Here is a 15,165-nt window from a genome sequence, read left to right as displayed (position 1 = left end):
CCCTTCAGGCCTGAGTGCCTGCCTGGGCACCTCAGCACAGCTCTGAATCCCGGCCCAGCTGGGAAGGCCACGGGCCCAGGCCGCTGAGATGTAGCCTCCTGTTCCCACCTCCCTGCCTTTCCCACCGCTGAGGACTCCTTCCTGGCCATCACACTAGCTCCTCTTCTGCGGCCCAGACCAGGCTCTGATCCAGGGAACCCCCCAGAGCTTCCTTGTACACCACGTGAGGCCCGGGATTGGCCCGAGGGTGCCAAGCTGCAGCGATACCACCAGCTGCACAGGTTAGCTGAGCTTTGGACTAGGCACAGGACTGGGACTGGTGGGTCTCCAGCAGCCTACACACCTGCCCCAGCACCCACGTGGCCCTGTTCCCGGGGGCCGGGCCAGGCTGCCCGGGAGGCGATGTTGCTGCCTCCACTGCCCACATGGTTACCTGGCCCGCTCCAGGGACTGCCCGGCTCTTCCTCCGTGGGCCTGGGTTCCGGTTCCTGTCCTTCCAGCTCCTTGGGGCCTCCCGGGGATGTGGGGGTCGGTGGCGGTGGGGGTGAGCTAACATCTGCAGAGAGGAAAACACCGTCACATCCCTGCTGAGGGCCAGGCACTGAGCTGCCCCTCCCTGTGGCTGGGAGGGATGCTGAGGCACTGGGCACCGGGTTGGGGAGCTCGGGCCCAGAGCCACCCCCACCTCCTGGCTCACTCTCACTGGGGTGAGACAGACATCCAAGTTTTCCTCTTGGTCTTGTAAAACCCCTCATCCCTCATTAATTGTTGCAATGATAATTGTTATTCCAGCTGCTGTTGATAATTAGGGCACAGGATGGCCGACCCGACCGGCCTGCCCCGGCCAGCAGGCACACACGCGGCCGCCAGCTCCCCGGTCCCCTCTGCTGGCAGCTGGGGGCCCCTCCACCAGGTCCTGCACCGATTCCAGCCCAAAGGGCATGTTTGCCTTCCCAGCTGGCCTGATAACCACCTCGGCCCCGATCGATGCGATCCCATAAAGCCCCCCCACCCCGTGACGTCACATGCCCACAGATTATTAATACCCGCGATAAGGGCTGTGATTAACATCAAATAAGTCAATCACACAGTATAAAAGTCCTATTATTTTTGGCTATAAATCAAAGTGGCTGGCATCTGAGCTCCAGCCACTGCGAGGGAGCCTCACTGGACCCGCCAAGCGGCAGACACAGCTCCCGCGCTGCTGCCTTATCGCACCCATCGCCACGCTATCACTCAGGCCTGTGCCAGGTGCAGCCCTGGTTGTTTTTTCCAGCTCCTTCCCGGGCCCCACCCCCACCCCCATGCAGCCCTGGCTCCTAGATCAGATAAGGAGCCTGGCTCCCCGGGAAGCCGGCCTGGGCCAAAGTCCACCACTTGCCCTTTGTTGTGGCCCCTCCATCAGGGCTCCTGCCGCTGGCCGGCAGCACCTGTGTGCGGCACTAAGGCTGGCGGCGGTGACAGCCAAGGGCCTCGGGGTCCACATGTGCCACACGTGCTCACTCCCCATAGCCACTGAGGGACTGGCACCCGGCTCACATGTGCGGGTATCTGAGGCTCCGCAAGGGTTAAGAGCCCGGCCCCGGGACCGGCCAGGCAGAGTTCTGACTGCACCACAAGCAGTGTGTGCCAATGGTGATGGCAGCAAGGGCAGGGAGGAGTGGCAGCCAGCGGGTCCCAGGCCTCACCAGAGGCTGGGCTGGACACCTGCACCCGGCCTGGCCGTCCTGGGGCAGGGATGTCCCTGGTTGAGCTGGGGGAGATGGTGGACCCAGCCCTGGGGTCAAGTCCCACTGGCTCTGGTGACCCCGGGGCCTGCTGCCAGAAAAAGGGGCCCAGGCATAGCAGGCTGGGTGTGTGCAGATGGGGTGATGAGGCCTGCTGGGCTCCTGGGGCTGTGGCCCACCCAGAGGGGACTGTGACACTCAGACTGGGAAATGCTAGGGTGGGGGTCCCCACTGAGAAGCCCCCCCTCCCAAGCGAGGGACCAAGGTCTGCCTGGGATCTCCACCCCAGCCCCTTGGCTACAGACCCCTCTGTAACCTCTCCCCCACTCCCCAGTGGACCTGCTGTCACTGCCTCCTGGCATCCCTCCGCCCATCAGGGACAGTCCCACGCACCCATCTCTCCTCCACCCCAGCTCACGTCACCCACCTAGCACCCTCCCAAACGGTCCGGGTATGGCCACATCTCCTCCACGTTGGAGTGAGGGTAATTCACAGTCTGTGTGCAAAGGGTTTCATGGCACGGGTATGAGATTGGTGCCTGGGGCTGCAAGTGGAGTGTGGGGGAGCTGGGCAGAGCCCACCCCACAACCTGCTGCTGTCTCTCTCAGACCTTGGAAAAAGGGGGTGAGCATGCTGACCTCTCCTGGCACCTCTGTCCCAGGGAGGCCCCTTCTCCCAGGGTCTCTGGGTGTGTCTGGGGTACAGCTGTCTCTAGCAGACCTCCTTATGGCAGGTTAACTCTCTCCTGAGAGGGCAGGCCCTCTTCTCGGCTTGCAAAATGCCCTGCCCCATGGAATTGGCCACCAGGAGGGCCCAGGGAGTATGGAGGTGCTGACGAGGGTGGAGGAAATCAGGCTAAACCCAGACCTGGGTGGGACCCCCACTGGGGCACTTGCCAGCTGAATGACCCTGGCAAGTCACCAAACTTCTCTGGTCTGTGAGTGGGGTGTGCTGCCTTAGCAGGAGACACCACTGTGCACCGAGCACCCACTTGCACCCAGCATCCACTGTGCATCCAGCACCCATCTGCTGTGCACCCAGCATCCACTTGTACCCAGTAACCACTGTGCACCCAGCACCCATCCACTGTGCACCTAGCAACCACTGTGCACCCAGCACTCACTTGCACCCAGCACCCACTGTGCACTCAGCCCAAGCAGCATGCCAGCAGGGGCCTCAGCTCACCAAGCCCCAGGGAGGGGGCCTCGTGGTCCCCACTTCACAGAGGGTTTACTGAGGCTGGGAGGGGCATGGATTCCTGTCCAACCCTGGGCCAGACCTGCCCCACCTGGGCCTCGGTCTGCTCATCTGTATGAGGGCCGGATTTCAGGCCGCACATGCGGTAGGTGTGCACATCTCCCTTTCCCCAGAGACCCCCCAGCCCCACCCAGGGCCTCTGGGCAACAGGCCTCCGGCTGGAAGACGCCTGTCCTGGACTCTCGCATATGGCTGGCCCACACCGCTCAGACATCACTGAACTCTGAGTGCATGGTACGGGGAAGCAGGAGGCCCCAGCTGGAGGCATGGTGAGAGGGCTCAGTCTGACTCACCTGTGCTGGGAGGGCTCGGGGCTTCAGGCGCCGTGGCCTTTTGCTCCGTGTGGCTGGTGCCCACCAATTGCATCTCCTCTCCGGCCTCCATGTCTCCAAGGGAACCTGTGGACACAAGACGAAGGCGGTTCGGGAGGAACTCTGGGGAGACGGTGTCTGCCTCCTGCCTCCTGACCCCTCCTGGCATAGGCACAGCCCTGGTGCCCAGGTGGAGTTGGCAGCTGGGCAGGGGTGAGGTCATCCACCCCTACGAGGTCAGAGACCAGGTAGCTGTTAGCCGAGGGCTCCTTCTGGGTCCCTCAAGACTTGACATTTGGGCATGGTGGCTCACACCTGTGATCCCAGCAGTTTGGGAGACCGAGGTGGGAGGATTGCTTTGAGTCCAGGAGTTTGAAAGCAGCCTGGGCAACATGGCAAGACCCTGTCTCTACAAAAAATACAAAAATTAGCTGGGTGTGGTGGCGCACGCCTGTAGTCCCAGCTACTAGGAGGGCTGAGGTGGGAGGATCGCTTGAGCCTGAGAGTTGGAGCTGCAGTGAGCCGCGATTGCACCACTGCACTCCAGCCTGGATGACAGAATGAGACTTCTGTCTCAAAAAAAAAAAAAAAACGACCTGATGATCCTTGACGAACCCCCATCCTCTGCAACAATTCCAAAGCTGCAGGATCGCCTCCACCCACCCTTACCTGCCCTGACCCCTGGCCTCCGCTGTGCCCACGGATTCCACTCTTGCCAGAGAAGAGTCACAACCCCTGTGCCTGTCTCCCACCTACTCCCCCCAGCACCAGGGGACAGGTCCCCACCCACTTTGGCAGCCGTGGAGCAGCGAGGGGGCCCTCCCTGTCCTGTAGGCCCAGCGTCCATCCAGGCCCCGAGGGTCGCCATCACCACGGCCTCCGCCCGGCATCATCCTCCAATGCCCTGCCCAGGGGCCCAGTCCCCGTGTGCTTCCCTCACACTCATTCCCTTGGTCTGGGAATTCCCTGGGGTGACGCCCTCGCCCAGCACAGGCCCTGCACAAAGCAGACGCTCACAGACTTGTTGAGCGAACAAACCAAGCAGGGCACAGGTGTCTGCAGCACCGGTGGGTGGAGTGCCTCAGGGCCTGGGCCCCTCAGAGACTCACACATCGGGGTGGGGGACTCCAGGGGCCCACCTTACAGGTGACGAGGCAGACTGAGACAAGGCCATGTGGCCCAAGTGTGGGGGCAGCTGCCCCGGACCCCACAGTGGCTGTGGAGTGGCGCCGAGTGCAGGCGTGCGTGCTGATGTCTGCCCGGGGGGCTGGTGATGGGCGATGGTGTCCAGTGTGAACAGAGGACAGAGGTGTCCTTCCGTATCCTGCCCGACTGCTCCCTGGGCCCCCAGGCCCTGACTCAGTCGGCATGCTGGGACTGCCCCTCCACACCCATCCTCCACAAGGCCTGGCCAGCCCTGCCCAGCCTTCTACTGTCCCGTGTGAGGCACGATGGGGGCAGAGCCTCCAGACCCACTCAGGAGTGGGAGGGGCCGAGGCCCTCCTGAGCCCAGGCCCCAGGTCCTGCAGCTCCCAAGTCACAGCATAATACGAACAAGAAAAGTCTAGAAACCGCGTCAGTGTCTGTGAGTTCATGTGTCAGGGGAGCTGAAGGGGCAGAGTGGGCTTCTCTGGCGGGGGGGGGGGGGTGGGGCAGAACAAAAGACACCAGAAGGAAGGCTTAAGCGTTGCAGGCTGGAACCACCACCTCCTGAGGGCTGAGCTCCCCATCCCTGGAGGCGAGCAAGCCGCACGGATGGAGAACTGTTCGCAGTGTGTGCCTCTGGCTTGGTGGTTCTGGCTTTTCTTGCCTCACGGCCCCTCTGGGAATCTGATGAAACCCGGTGACTCCTCCCCAGAAAAACACGCCGAGGCGCCCACATGTGCCCAGCTTCAGGAGCTTCTCTCCAAATCCCCGCCGTCCTCCTTCACAGCCCCTCATGCTCCCTGCTTTGCTCCATGTCTCCAGGGAAAGGCAGAAGATGGGAGGGAGAAGGGCAGGTCAGAGCTGGAGCCTGCTGACGCCTGAAACACCTGCCCAGCCAGTAACAAACGTGCCACCCACCAGCGTCCAACGCCGGGTTCAGAGGCTGCCTCATGTCAGAGACCCCCAAAGATGCGAGAGAATGAGAAATGCTGTGACTGAGTTTCAGGCTGATGTCCGAGGCTGACCCCACCGTTCCACGCAGCAGGGAGGTGGGAAGGTGGATTTTCTGTGTTTGAACTCCAGCCCCCTCTCTGATCATCAGCAGGCTGTGGCTGGCTGATGCCATCAAACCAAACTGCTCCTAGAGGGGCAGACGCCTTTTCTGCCTTCTGCTGACACCTGAGGGCCAGGTGCCCCTCCAGGATGCAGGGGTGCACCAGATCGCTGAACACTGCCCGGGGCGTCCAGGCCACTGTGGGGACAGTCAGAGAACAACAGATGGGCCCTGACCAAAAACAATGGCAAGTTCTAGAAGTGCAGTGAGGGAAGGAGCCATGAGAGAAAGAGAAAAAAACACGGGGAGGGGAGGGGCTGCCACCAGCAGATCTTGGAGGGAACAGTGTGGTTGTTGCGAGACCAGCCCCTGAGAAGACAGCTCCGGCAGAGGGGGCCACATGGGCAAAGGCCCCGGGTGGGGACAGAGGTGGTGGAGGAAGGGGAGGTTGGGGGCCAGGGTGTGCTGGCAGCCAAGGCTGAGGGCAGGCAGGGTCCTGGCCGTGCTGACCTCAGAGGCCACGGGGAGGAGGCGACCCTCATCCTGGGGCCACTGGGGAGCCATGGGGGGTCCTGGACAGGAGGGACAGGCTGGACTTTCCCAACTGCTGCCTTCGGGGTTCTACCTGGGACCCGTGAGTCCAGGCCTCCTCAGAGCACCTCAGAGCTGTAATTACAGGAGGGGGCTGGGCTCAGACCACACAGGAGCCAGCCCCAGGCAAGGGCTCGCAGCTTCCCATCAAAGCGCCCACACGGGCAGGCTCCAGGGCAGGCTGGGCACACGCCTGACCGGTCCAACTCCTGCCCCTGGGACAGGAGGCCCAACCCGAGTGCCCTCCCTCAGCACACGCCAGGGCAGAAAAGCAGCCATGGTGGCTCCACCCCCCTACCTCTGGGCAATGCCATCCACAAGGCCAGGAGGTGCTCAGCCGTCCCGCCTTGGCGGCAGCACGTGAAACACTCAGCTCAGCCCGGCTCCTCCCCATTCCAGAGGCCTGTGCTTTCCATGGCTGTCATGGAGCTCGGAGGGGCTGCCCAGGAGCTGAGGTCCCTCCTGCTGAGCAGCTGTAGGGCCTCAGGGCCTCAGTCGCCTGCTCTGGCAAATGGGCTCGAGGCCACCTGCTTTCAGGGACTTTGGGGACCAGAGCACTGGGGTTGGGGTCCACAGGAGATGCAGCCCTGTGCATAGCTGCCGCAGCCCCAGGAAGGCAGGCTGGCTCTCCATGCCCCACCCAGGTGGGCCTCAGACACCCAGGGGGGCGCTGGGCTGGCGATGGGTTCTCCTATTTACAGGAGAACAAAGGCGCCTGCTCTACACAAAGCCGTGACGACGAGCGTGGAAAAGAGGCTGCCAGGGTAATTTCAGTTCCAGCACAATTAAAACAGCTCTGATAATGCGGGAGACAATTGTCAGCCCACAAATAGGGTGTGTCGAGGCGGATGCTGCCCTGGGCCTGCCTCGGCGTCTGAGAGCAGCTGCCCGGTCCCCGCCGAGCCCGAGTCAGCACCGGTCCCATCTGTGGTCACCGGGGGTCCGTGGGGACTGTCCAGATGGGCGACAGAGCACTTGGGCCCCTGCTGGCTGGGGGCATCTGTGAGCCACATCTCCTCTCTGTCGCTTTCCCCCTGGGCTAGCAAAGACTTCCCTGAGCCTTTCTGGGGACCCTCTCTCTGTGCCAACAGCCGGACCAGGCCAACCCATGGCCAGGCAGGCTGACAGCTGCTGCGTCCTTGCAGTGTGACCTTGAGCAAGTCACTCCACTCTCTGTGCTGTTTCCTGGTCTACAGATGAAGCCACAGCAGCTCCCATCTCAGGAGATGAAACGTGCAGCCTGCCCGCATCCTCAGAGCCCGACACGGGGCAGGTGCGCAGTGAACATGAACTGTGGCTAGCACAGATTTTGGGAAATGGGCGAGGGTGTGAATGGTTAAGACCGGACGGGCGGCGCTCAGAACTTTACAAATGCCCACCCGTAACTGCCCCCACCCACGTAGCCCAGCGAGGTGGTCTTCCAATTCCATTTCGGATGGGGAACCTGGGGTGTGCAGGGTGGCGGCCCACTCAGACCTCAGCAGGTAGGGGCGGTCAGGAAAGTGCATGGGGACAGGGTGCATGGAGGAGGGGGGACCAGGACAGGGACTTGGTGATGGCTGTGGCAGAGTGGAATGGAGTGGGGTAAGCAGGACCTTGGGGGCAGCCATCGTGGAAATCCCACTCTCCAGCCACATCCCAATACCCACAGCAGGAAGCCGAGTCATGCCCACTTTACAGGTGAGTAAACCAAGGCCCAGCAAGGCCGACTTGTGAGCTGCCCTGTCCAGGGCCCCTGGTGAGGAGGCAGAGGTGGGGGCGGTGGGATAGGAACTTGGGGCTGGATTTCAGACCTGCACCCAGCACACAGCCCTTCCCCAGGCCAGACACAGCCCCCACACCTCCCTCGCCCCGGGCCCACCTGCAGTGAGGGTGATGCTAGCCCCATGGCCTGGCCCGGGAGAGGTCAGTGGCCAAGGCCGCACCTGCCTGGGGGTGTCCACAGGCCATGGTGGTGGTCACCGGTGGCCAGGGCAGTGCTGGGCTCAGCCCCTGCGGTGCCCGGAGCCCCTTGGTTATCACAGCTAGCAGACACCCGCGCGCCCATCCGTCTCCTGCTCATTAAGCCGGACGCCAAAATGGAAATGAAAACATAATAGCTATTTGATTGGGGGTGAGATATTTTGCATATTGGCTTGGCGCTGATAGCGGAATTTCATCAACTCCCTTTTTTCATGCTTTAAAACTGAATTACGGAGCTGGCTCTGTGCAGTGGGATGATCCCAGCTCCCTTCCAACTCCCGGTGCTGACGATTAAGGTGGCCCCTCCCAGCTTTGATGGCGAGGCACTGGGGGGCTCCTTTGAACGAATGCCTTGCAGAAAGCCAGAGCCAGTCGCTGAGGAGAGGGGGGACATCCCTCAGACTGTGGGCCCCAGGGTGGCCATGCCAGGTGGGGCGCAGATGGGGGCTGTGGATGAGGAGTCTGAGGCCCCTGGGGAGGCCCCTGAGGTGCCCCTGGCTCTGTGGCCTTGGGCAAGCCTCCTGAAAACCAGAGCCCTGGCCCAGGGAGAACCCTGCCCCAGCTCAGGGTTCGAGACCAGCCTAAGTCCCCAGTGGGTGCCTGCAGGGGACACAGGTGCCTATGCTGGCCTCTCTTGGGGGTCCTCTCATTCTCGGTCTAGAGGGGAGGAAGTGGAAGTATAGGTGCCTGCCCAGGCCCCATGTGAGCAGCTGGTGGGGTGGGTGGCCACTGGCGGCCACATGGCCCTGCTCCTCCCCCACCAGAACCATGGCTCTTTCCTTCACTCATTCATCGGCTCCCTCCCTCGCCCGCCCCCTCACGCACTCAATCCTTCCTCCTTCGCTTTCGCTGGCTCCTTTCCCCTTCCTGAGCCCTTGGTGTGCCCCACCCTCATGAGGTGCTGGAGATCCTGCAGTGACCAGCCCCACCCCCCCAAAAAAGTGGAAGATGCCAGTGTGGGCACCACAGGAAAGAGTCAGAGGTGCCATCCAGGAAGGCTTCCTGGAGGAAGTAGCAAGTGGGTGGCAATCTGGATGGGGAGAGGAGGAGGCTGCCAGCACCAGGTCCAGGGAAAAGCACTCTAGGAGGAGGGAGCAGCAGGAGCTGAGGCTGGCACAGGGCAGGCAGCTTCTCCCTGAGCCTGGTTTCAGGGGATGAAACTGTCTTGCCAAAGGCTGGTGTCGGGACTCAGACAGGTGTTGGCAGCGGGCGCTGGGCGCAGATGTGAGGTTGTCACCACAGCTGCTGTTACTGTTTCTACTCCACAGGGACGTGCCGCATCTTCCCCCTGCGGCAGTGGGTGTGAGTGGGTGAAGGCCAGGGCTGGGGGAAGGAGTGCTGTAGGGGGGCAGCGTGGGGGAGGGAGGGAGGGGAGGGGAGCGGCGAGGGGCACAGGTCGGGGCAGAGGATGGGATGGGGAGATGGAAGACGGGTGGGGCTGGGGAGGTGGAAGAGAAAGACCCCCAGGGCTGGCCTCCTGGTCTTGCTGGCCCTGGGCAGCAGGTCAGCGGGCGGTGGGGGGGTCACAGCATTGCCAGGAGAGAGACCCTGGCCTCTGGCGGCACAGCGGCCAGATAAGGCCCTGATAACGGAGAGAAAACAGCAACAGATTCAGACTTTCCCACCAGCTGGGCAGCGGGCAGCTCGGGCCACGGTGGGGACAGAGAGGAGACAGGGACAGTCCCAATCGCTCTGTGGAGGCCACGCTGTGGGAGTGCAGGGTGACTGGGGCCCAGACCGGGTCTGGGGGCCGTGGTGAGCCATCACAGAGGGCCTGGGTCCCCCAAGCTGACCCGAGTTGAGTCTACAGCTTGACCTCTTGGCCGGCAGGCAGCATGACCTCTGGCCGAATGGCCCCCTCCTGGGTCCCTGGTGAGTGGCTGATGCTCTCCACATCCCCCAGCCCAGCTAGGAGCATCTCTCATCCCGTGAATCTCGCCAAGCAGGGAAACCGAGGCACAGAGAGCAGCAGTAGCAGCAGCCCAGCCACACCGTCAAAGTGGGGTCTGCTGGCAACGCCAGCCCATCACCACCTGCGTGGGGAGCCCAGTCCCGCGGCAGGGACTCAGGACTCACCGCCCACACCCTCAGGAAAAGTGGCCAGTACCTCACACGCAATCCATCGAGCAGCCAGGCTGACTTCCAGGCACAAGGGCAGCTGAGGGAGCGGGCGGCAGAGCCTGGGAGAGCCCAGAGCAGACGGCGCCTTCTGTGCCTACCTACCTACCCACCAGGGAGCCCAGGCTCAGCACACACCCCTGGACCCTCCTGCTTCATTCACGTCCAACACATCACCCTGGTGTGGCCTGGAGCCGCCATTGCTATGTGGCCACATAAATTTGAGCCCAAATTTGAGCCACATTGCTATGTGGCCACATAAATTTGAGCCCAAATTTGTGGCTCAAATTTTCCATTGAGATGGAATTCACATACAATCAACTGCACCCCCAAAAGCATCCTCTTGGCTTTTCTTTTCTTTTCTTCTTTGAGTTAGGGTCTTGCTTTGTTGCCCTGGCTACAGTACGCCTGTGCAATCACAGTTCACTGTATCCTCAAACCCCTAGACTCAAGCGATCCTCCGGCCTAAGCCTCCTGAGGAGCTGGGACCACAGGTGCATGCACGCCACCATGCTGGACTGTAGCAATCCTTCTACCTCAGCCTCCCGAAGTGTTGGGATTGCAGGCATGAGCCACTGCACCCAGCCGTGTTTGGCTTTTAAAGGCAGGAAAGTGTGCTGGAAAATGGGTATGGTGGTAACATGCAACCTAAATACAAACCAGGCCCCACCTGGCCCAGTCTCATGCAAAGAAACACACCGAAATGACCCAAATCTGTGCTTGTTTCTCAAGAGTATTAAAGGAGTCACTGAAAATCTTACTCTTTCTAATATCAGCCACCTTCCCGTGCCCTTCTTCGCTGACCCGGGGCCCTCACTGGCTGAAGCTCACACGCCCAGCCCATGTGGCTGCTCAGCTCTCCCTTCCCGGCACTCATGTGAACTGTGCCCACTTCTCTCCCTCCTCTCCTCTCCTGTGGTTCCCTCTATGTCCATGTTCCGACTCCCTCATGGAAGGTAGGGGTGCCGGGCTGGCAGAGACCAGAACTCACTTTCAGGGCTGTGGGGAAGCTCTGCGTGGCCCCGGTCTGCAGATGGTGTGGAGAAGGGACCCGACATGTGGGCGTGCGCATGTCCAAATCTTCTCTCCATCCCTTTCACGCTGTGTGTTTAGCGTAAGCACAGCCTTGGGGGGCTGGGGTCTTGCAGCCAAAAGCGGTCCCCGGCCAGGAGTTGGGAGCCCTCAGGCCACCGGCTTAGCTTCTGACCATCTCGGGCCCTCAAACGCCCTGCCTTTCCCTGCCCCTCTGGGAAGCCCTCCCTGGCCCATCGTATGTTCGAGTCGAGTCCAGCTCCCTCCCTCGGTGCCAACAGCCTGGATTCCACGACACACTTGCTGTGTGAAGGACTATCACCCTGTCTTCCCAGCCACACTTGGCCATGTGGTCATGCTCACTAAGCAGCCCCCAACCCCTCACCTGCTCTGCTCAAACGCCTCCCATGGGCCCCCAGGGATCTCAGAGCAAAAGCCAAACCCCTACCCAGCTCCCGCCTGGTTTCTGAAAATGGCCCTGCCCTGGCTGCCCCCTCTGCCAGAACTTCCAGCAGGCACCTGCTCGGCCCTCCCCCTCCCTCAGCCCTCCCCAATTCCCACGATGGCTGCCCTGCCACTTGGCGGCCCTCCTTCCCTCCCTTCACCTCTGCTCACAGCCGCACCCCCAGCATCTAGAACGGTGCCTGGCACACAGTAGGTGCCCAGCAAATGCTGATGGACACGGGAAGGGTCAGGGCTGGAAACAGGCTGGTGGGGTGTGGCTGGCTTGGAGGGGGGTGTGGCTAGGTCATCCTGGGCTCCCCGAGCAGGGAGGCTGTGCAGAGGGATGGGGGCTTGGTTGGTTCCAGCGAGGGGCTTTCGGGTCTCAGCCTGCTCATCCTGGGGTGGGTGAGCCCAGACTGAGTCCCACCTGGCTGCCTGCCCCTGTGGGGTCTGAGGCCTGGGTGGGTGTGGGGGCACTACAAGGAGAGGGATGAGACTCAGGGTCATGGGGCACCAACATTGGGAGGGGGTCCTGCACCCCCCTCAGCCCCACTACTTCCTCCTGTGGCCGACCCAGTAACTGAGGGGTGGACCTGGTGGGCTTAACTGCCCTGGGCCCACAGCCACGCCCAACCTCTGGCCGCATGGTGTCCAGGCTGAGCAGCCGTCCCGCAGGGCCAAGGGTGGGCCCAGGCACTCCTGCACCTGTGTGTCCCAGGCAGCATCGGCTGCAGGCTGATGGGGCTCCTCCGAGCCCGGCCCCTCCCTGGGCAGAGGAAGTAACAGTGGTGGGCAGCGGACAGTAGGCAGTGGCCAGCAAGCCTTGGAGTGGCCACACAGATAGCACAGATCCAGGTGTCCAGACCCAGCAGACTGCCTGCACCTTTTCCCGAGCCCTGCCCTGTACCTGGCGTTGTCCTTGGGGTCCTCACAGACAGGAGAGAGAACCTGGACTTTCTCAGGCCTCAACTCGCTCTCCCCTCCTCCTCCACCTCCCTTTTTCTTGGCCGTGCCCCCCAGAGTCCTGCCCCTGCTCAGGGTTACTTGGGTGGAACTGGGACACAGGTCTGTGCAGCTCCCAGGCCCGAAGTCTGGTCTCTCCCCTTGCTGGCCTCAGTTTCCCCTCCTGGCTCTGTGTCATAGGCAGATCACAGCTCAGCAAGGCCCTCCCCGGTCCCACACCTTCCCTCCCATCACGTGCGTTCCTGCCCTCACCATGGTCCCTGTGCAACTGTCCATCCTCCCCTCTGACAGCTCCCCAAGGCCTGGGCCCTGCCAGGCGCCCGCTGCGTGGCTGAAGCCAGGGCACCCTCAACACCCCATGGGAGCGTCCACCTGCCTCGCCTGCTGTGGTGCAGGGCTGGCACCGGGCACGTCTCCTCCCAGAGCTGTGACTCCCTCTGACCAGATCCCCATCAACACGGGTGCACAGCTCTTCACAGTTTATGAAGCTCTGCCAGGATCAAGCACAGGCCTGTAGGGAAACTGAGGCAGAGAGCAGCATGGTCCCAACACGGGCCTCAGGCCAGCTGCCATTCAGGGACAAGTGGAATCCAGCCGGTGCCTGGCTCTGGGCATAGGGGCTGCCCAGGTCCTGGTTTACACATCTGGCCGATGGGGATGGACTCATCAGTCTCGAAGAGCTGCAGTGAACAGAGGATGGGAGGCTCTGCAGGAGGCAGAGGGGCCCCAGATGCGGGTTCCCAACAGCCCTGGGGGTTCTGCAGCAGGGGCGGTAAGAGGGGAGCGAATGAACGTCCTGTGTGTGGGGACGGAGGATGCCGAGGAGGCTTGAACAGTGTTCGGGACAGAGAAGAGTGGGCTGGCGTAGGGGGCTGGCTTCAGACGAGGTGGTCACCAGGGCTTCTCAGAAGGTGACCTTTACCTGCGGCTGAGAACAGCCCTGGGCAGAGAGCGCTGAAGACAGAGTCCCCCACCCCGAAGTGGGAAGGAGCCCCGCACAGCCCAGGAATGGGAGGAGGCGGGTGGCCGGGAGGCAGGGGGCTGGAGGCGTCAGAGGGAGCTGGGGTTTTATTCTGGGCACTGTGGGAAGCCACCATCAGACGCTGAGCAGAATGCCAAAATCTGTCAGACTGTGTTAGGGTCACCGGGCTGCTGGGGGGAACCCTGGCCCGGCAGCTGCTGTATCTGCCACCACCTCCAGGCAGCCCCCCAGCTTCTGGCCATCTCTTTGGGCTCCCTTGGATCCTCCCCCTGCCCTGAGCCTGCCCCTTCTCTGGTGCCAGGGCCAGTGGGCTTGTCCCCCACCCGTGTTCCCAGGGGCAGGGGCCCGGGCGGGGCAAGGCAGAGAGAAAGGGAGGTGGAGGAGGAGGGAAGAAAGAGCCGGGGCCTGAGAAAGCCCAGCCCGGCTGATAGGGGAGAGATTGGTTTCAGCCGGAGCCGCGGCCTGCCAAGTCCACATCCTATCGGTGCGGCCTGCGTTTACTCAACATTCATCACCGCTGAACTCGGAAACTTTATCGACGCTGAAGGTTGGCGCCATCTCTGGGCCCGGCCACTCCCGGCCCTCCGATGGGCCCGATAGCCACTGATAGATTACATGAGATTGCTTCACTCCGGAGAACTGATTCCTAACCCCCTTGGGGAAGAGCCGAGGGGGTGCCCAGGGATGGGATGTGGGGGCGAGGCCGCGTGGGGCCGTGGGGGGCAAAGACCACGGCCCAGGGTGAAGGTGAGGGTGGGGTCAGGCCATATATGTGGCAGGGTGGCTGAGGCCTTGCACACGGCCGCAAGCCCGCTGGAGGCCCAGGGAGGAGGAGAGGTCCCAGCAGGGCCCCGAGTATCTGGGCTGGGGAGCGACCCCATCCTCGGATGGGTGATAAGGGCTGACAGACGGGGGGGCCGCGGCTCACGGAGCTGTCGCCGCGCAGCCTGTGTCAGACGGGTGGAGGCAGCTGGCTCCCTGGAAGGGGGCAGGGCTCCAGCAGGACGGCCCGGCCATGGGAGAGGTGGGCGCAGCGCCCAGACCCCAGGGCAGTGGGGGGTTACGGACCTTCCCAGCAGCCAACCCTCCTCCTGCCCTGGGGTCCTCAAGGCCATGCCTGTGGGGTCACCTCACTCCGCCTTCAAGGCCATGGTGAGAGGGGCCCCTCATCAACGGCTGTACAGCTGGGCTGAGGCCTGAGGGGCAGCGGGTGAGCTCATGAGCCCAAGAGACTTCAGGTTTCATTCACAGAATTGAACCACAGCCCGAGGATGGGTGGTTCCTGCCATCCTCTTCCCGGTGGGCCATCCCGGAGATTCCCAGGGGCCAGGAGCAGGATTCACCCCAGACCCAGGGACCCTAATGTCCAGACCCTCAGATGCCTTTCAGAAAGGAGGAAGTCACGCCCTCTGACTCGGTTCAGCCTTTTCCTCGTTCCAGGGTCCCCGGCAGCAAATCAACCACTCCCACCGCACAGCTGCAGAAACAGAGGCTTCCCGGTCCCATGGGGGGACGGCAGAGTTGCAGGGCCTGCGTCCAGACCTCCTGCCCAGCTGACCCCTCGTCCCGGTGGGGCCC

The 15,165-nt window shown here is 62.5% G+C and overlaps 1 protein-coding gene across 1 annotated transcript in view; it reads right to left on the bottom strand.

Moving 5' to 3' along the window:
• The window catches only part of ZFPM1 (zinc finger protein, FOG family member 1), a 76,296-nt gene that overhangs the window by 41,966 nt on the left and 19,165 nt on the right, over window positions 1-15,165 (bottom strand). The window contains exons 2-3 of the mRNA XM_028841554.2: window positions 3,278-3,382; window positions 434-556 (exon numbers count right to left, since the gene is read on the bottom strand). Coding sequence (XP_028697387.2) covers window positions 434-556; window positions 3,278-3,382 — 228 coding nt within the window. The remainder of the gene's footprint in view (window positions 1-433; window positions 557-3,277; window positions 3,383-15,165) is intronic.

This window comes from Macaca mulatta, chromosome 20 (genome assembly GCF_049350105.2).
Source record: "Macaca mulatta isolate MMU2019108-1 chromosome 20, T2T-MMU8v2.0, whole genome shotgun sequence".
Classification (NCBI taxonomy): Eukaryota; Metazoa; Chordata; class Mammalia; order Primates; family Cercopithecidae; genus Macaca; species Macaca mulatta.
The sequence above is the reverse complement of the archived record's forward strand: the minus strand, read 5'-3'. Positions and strand labels throughout refer to the sequence as shown.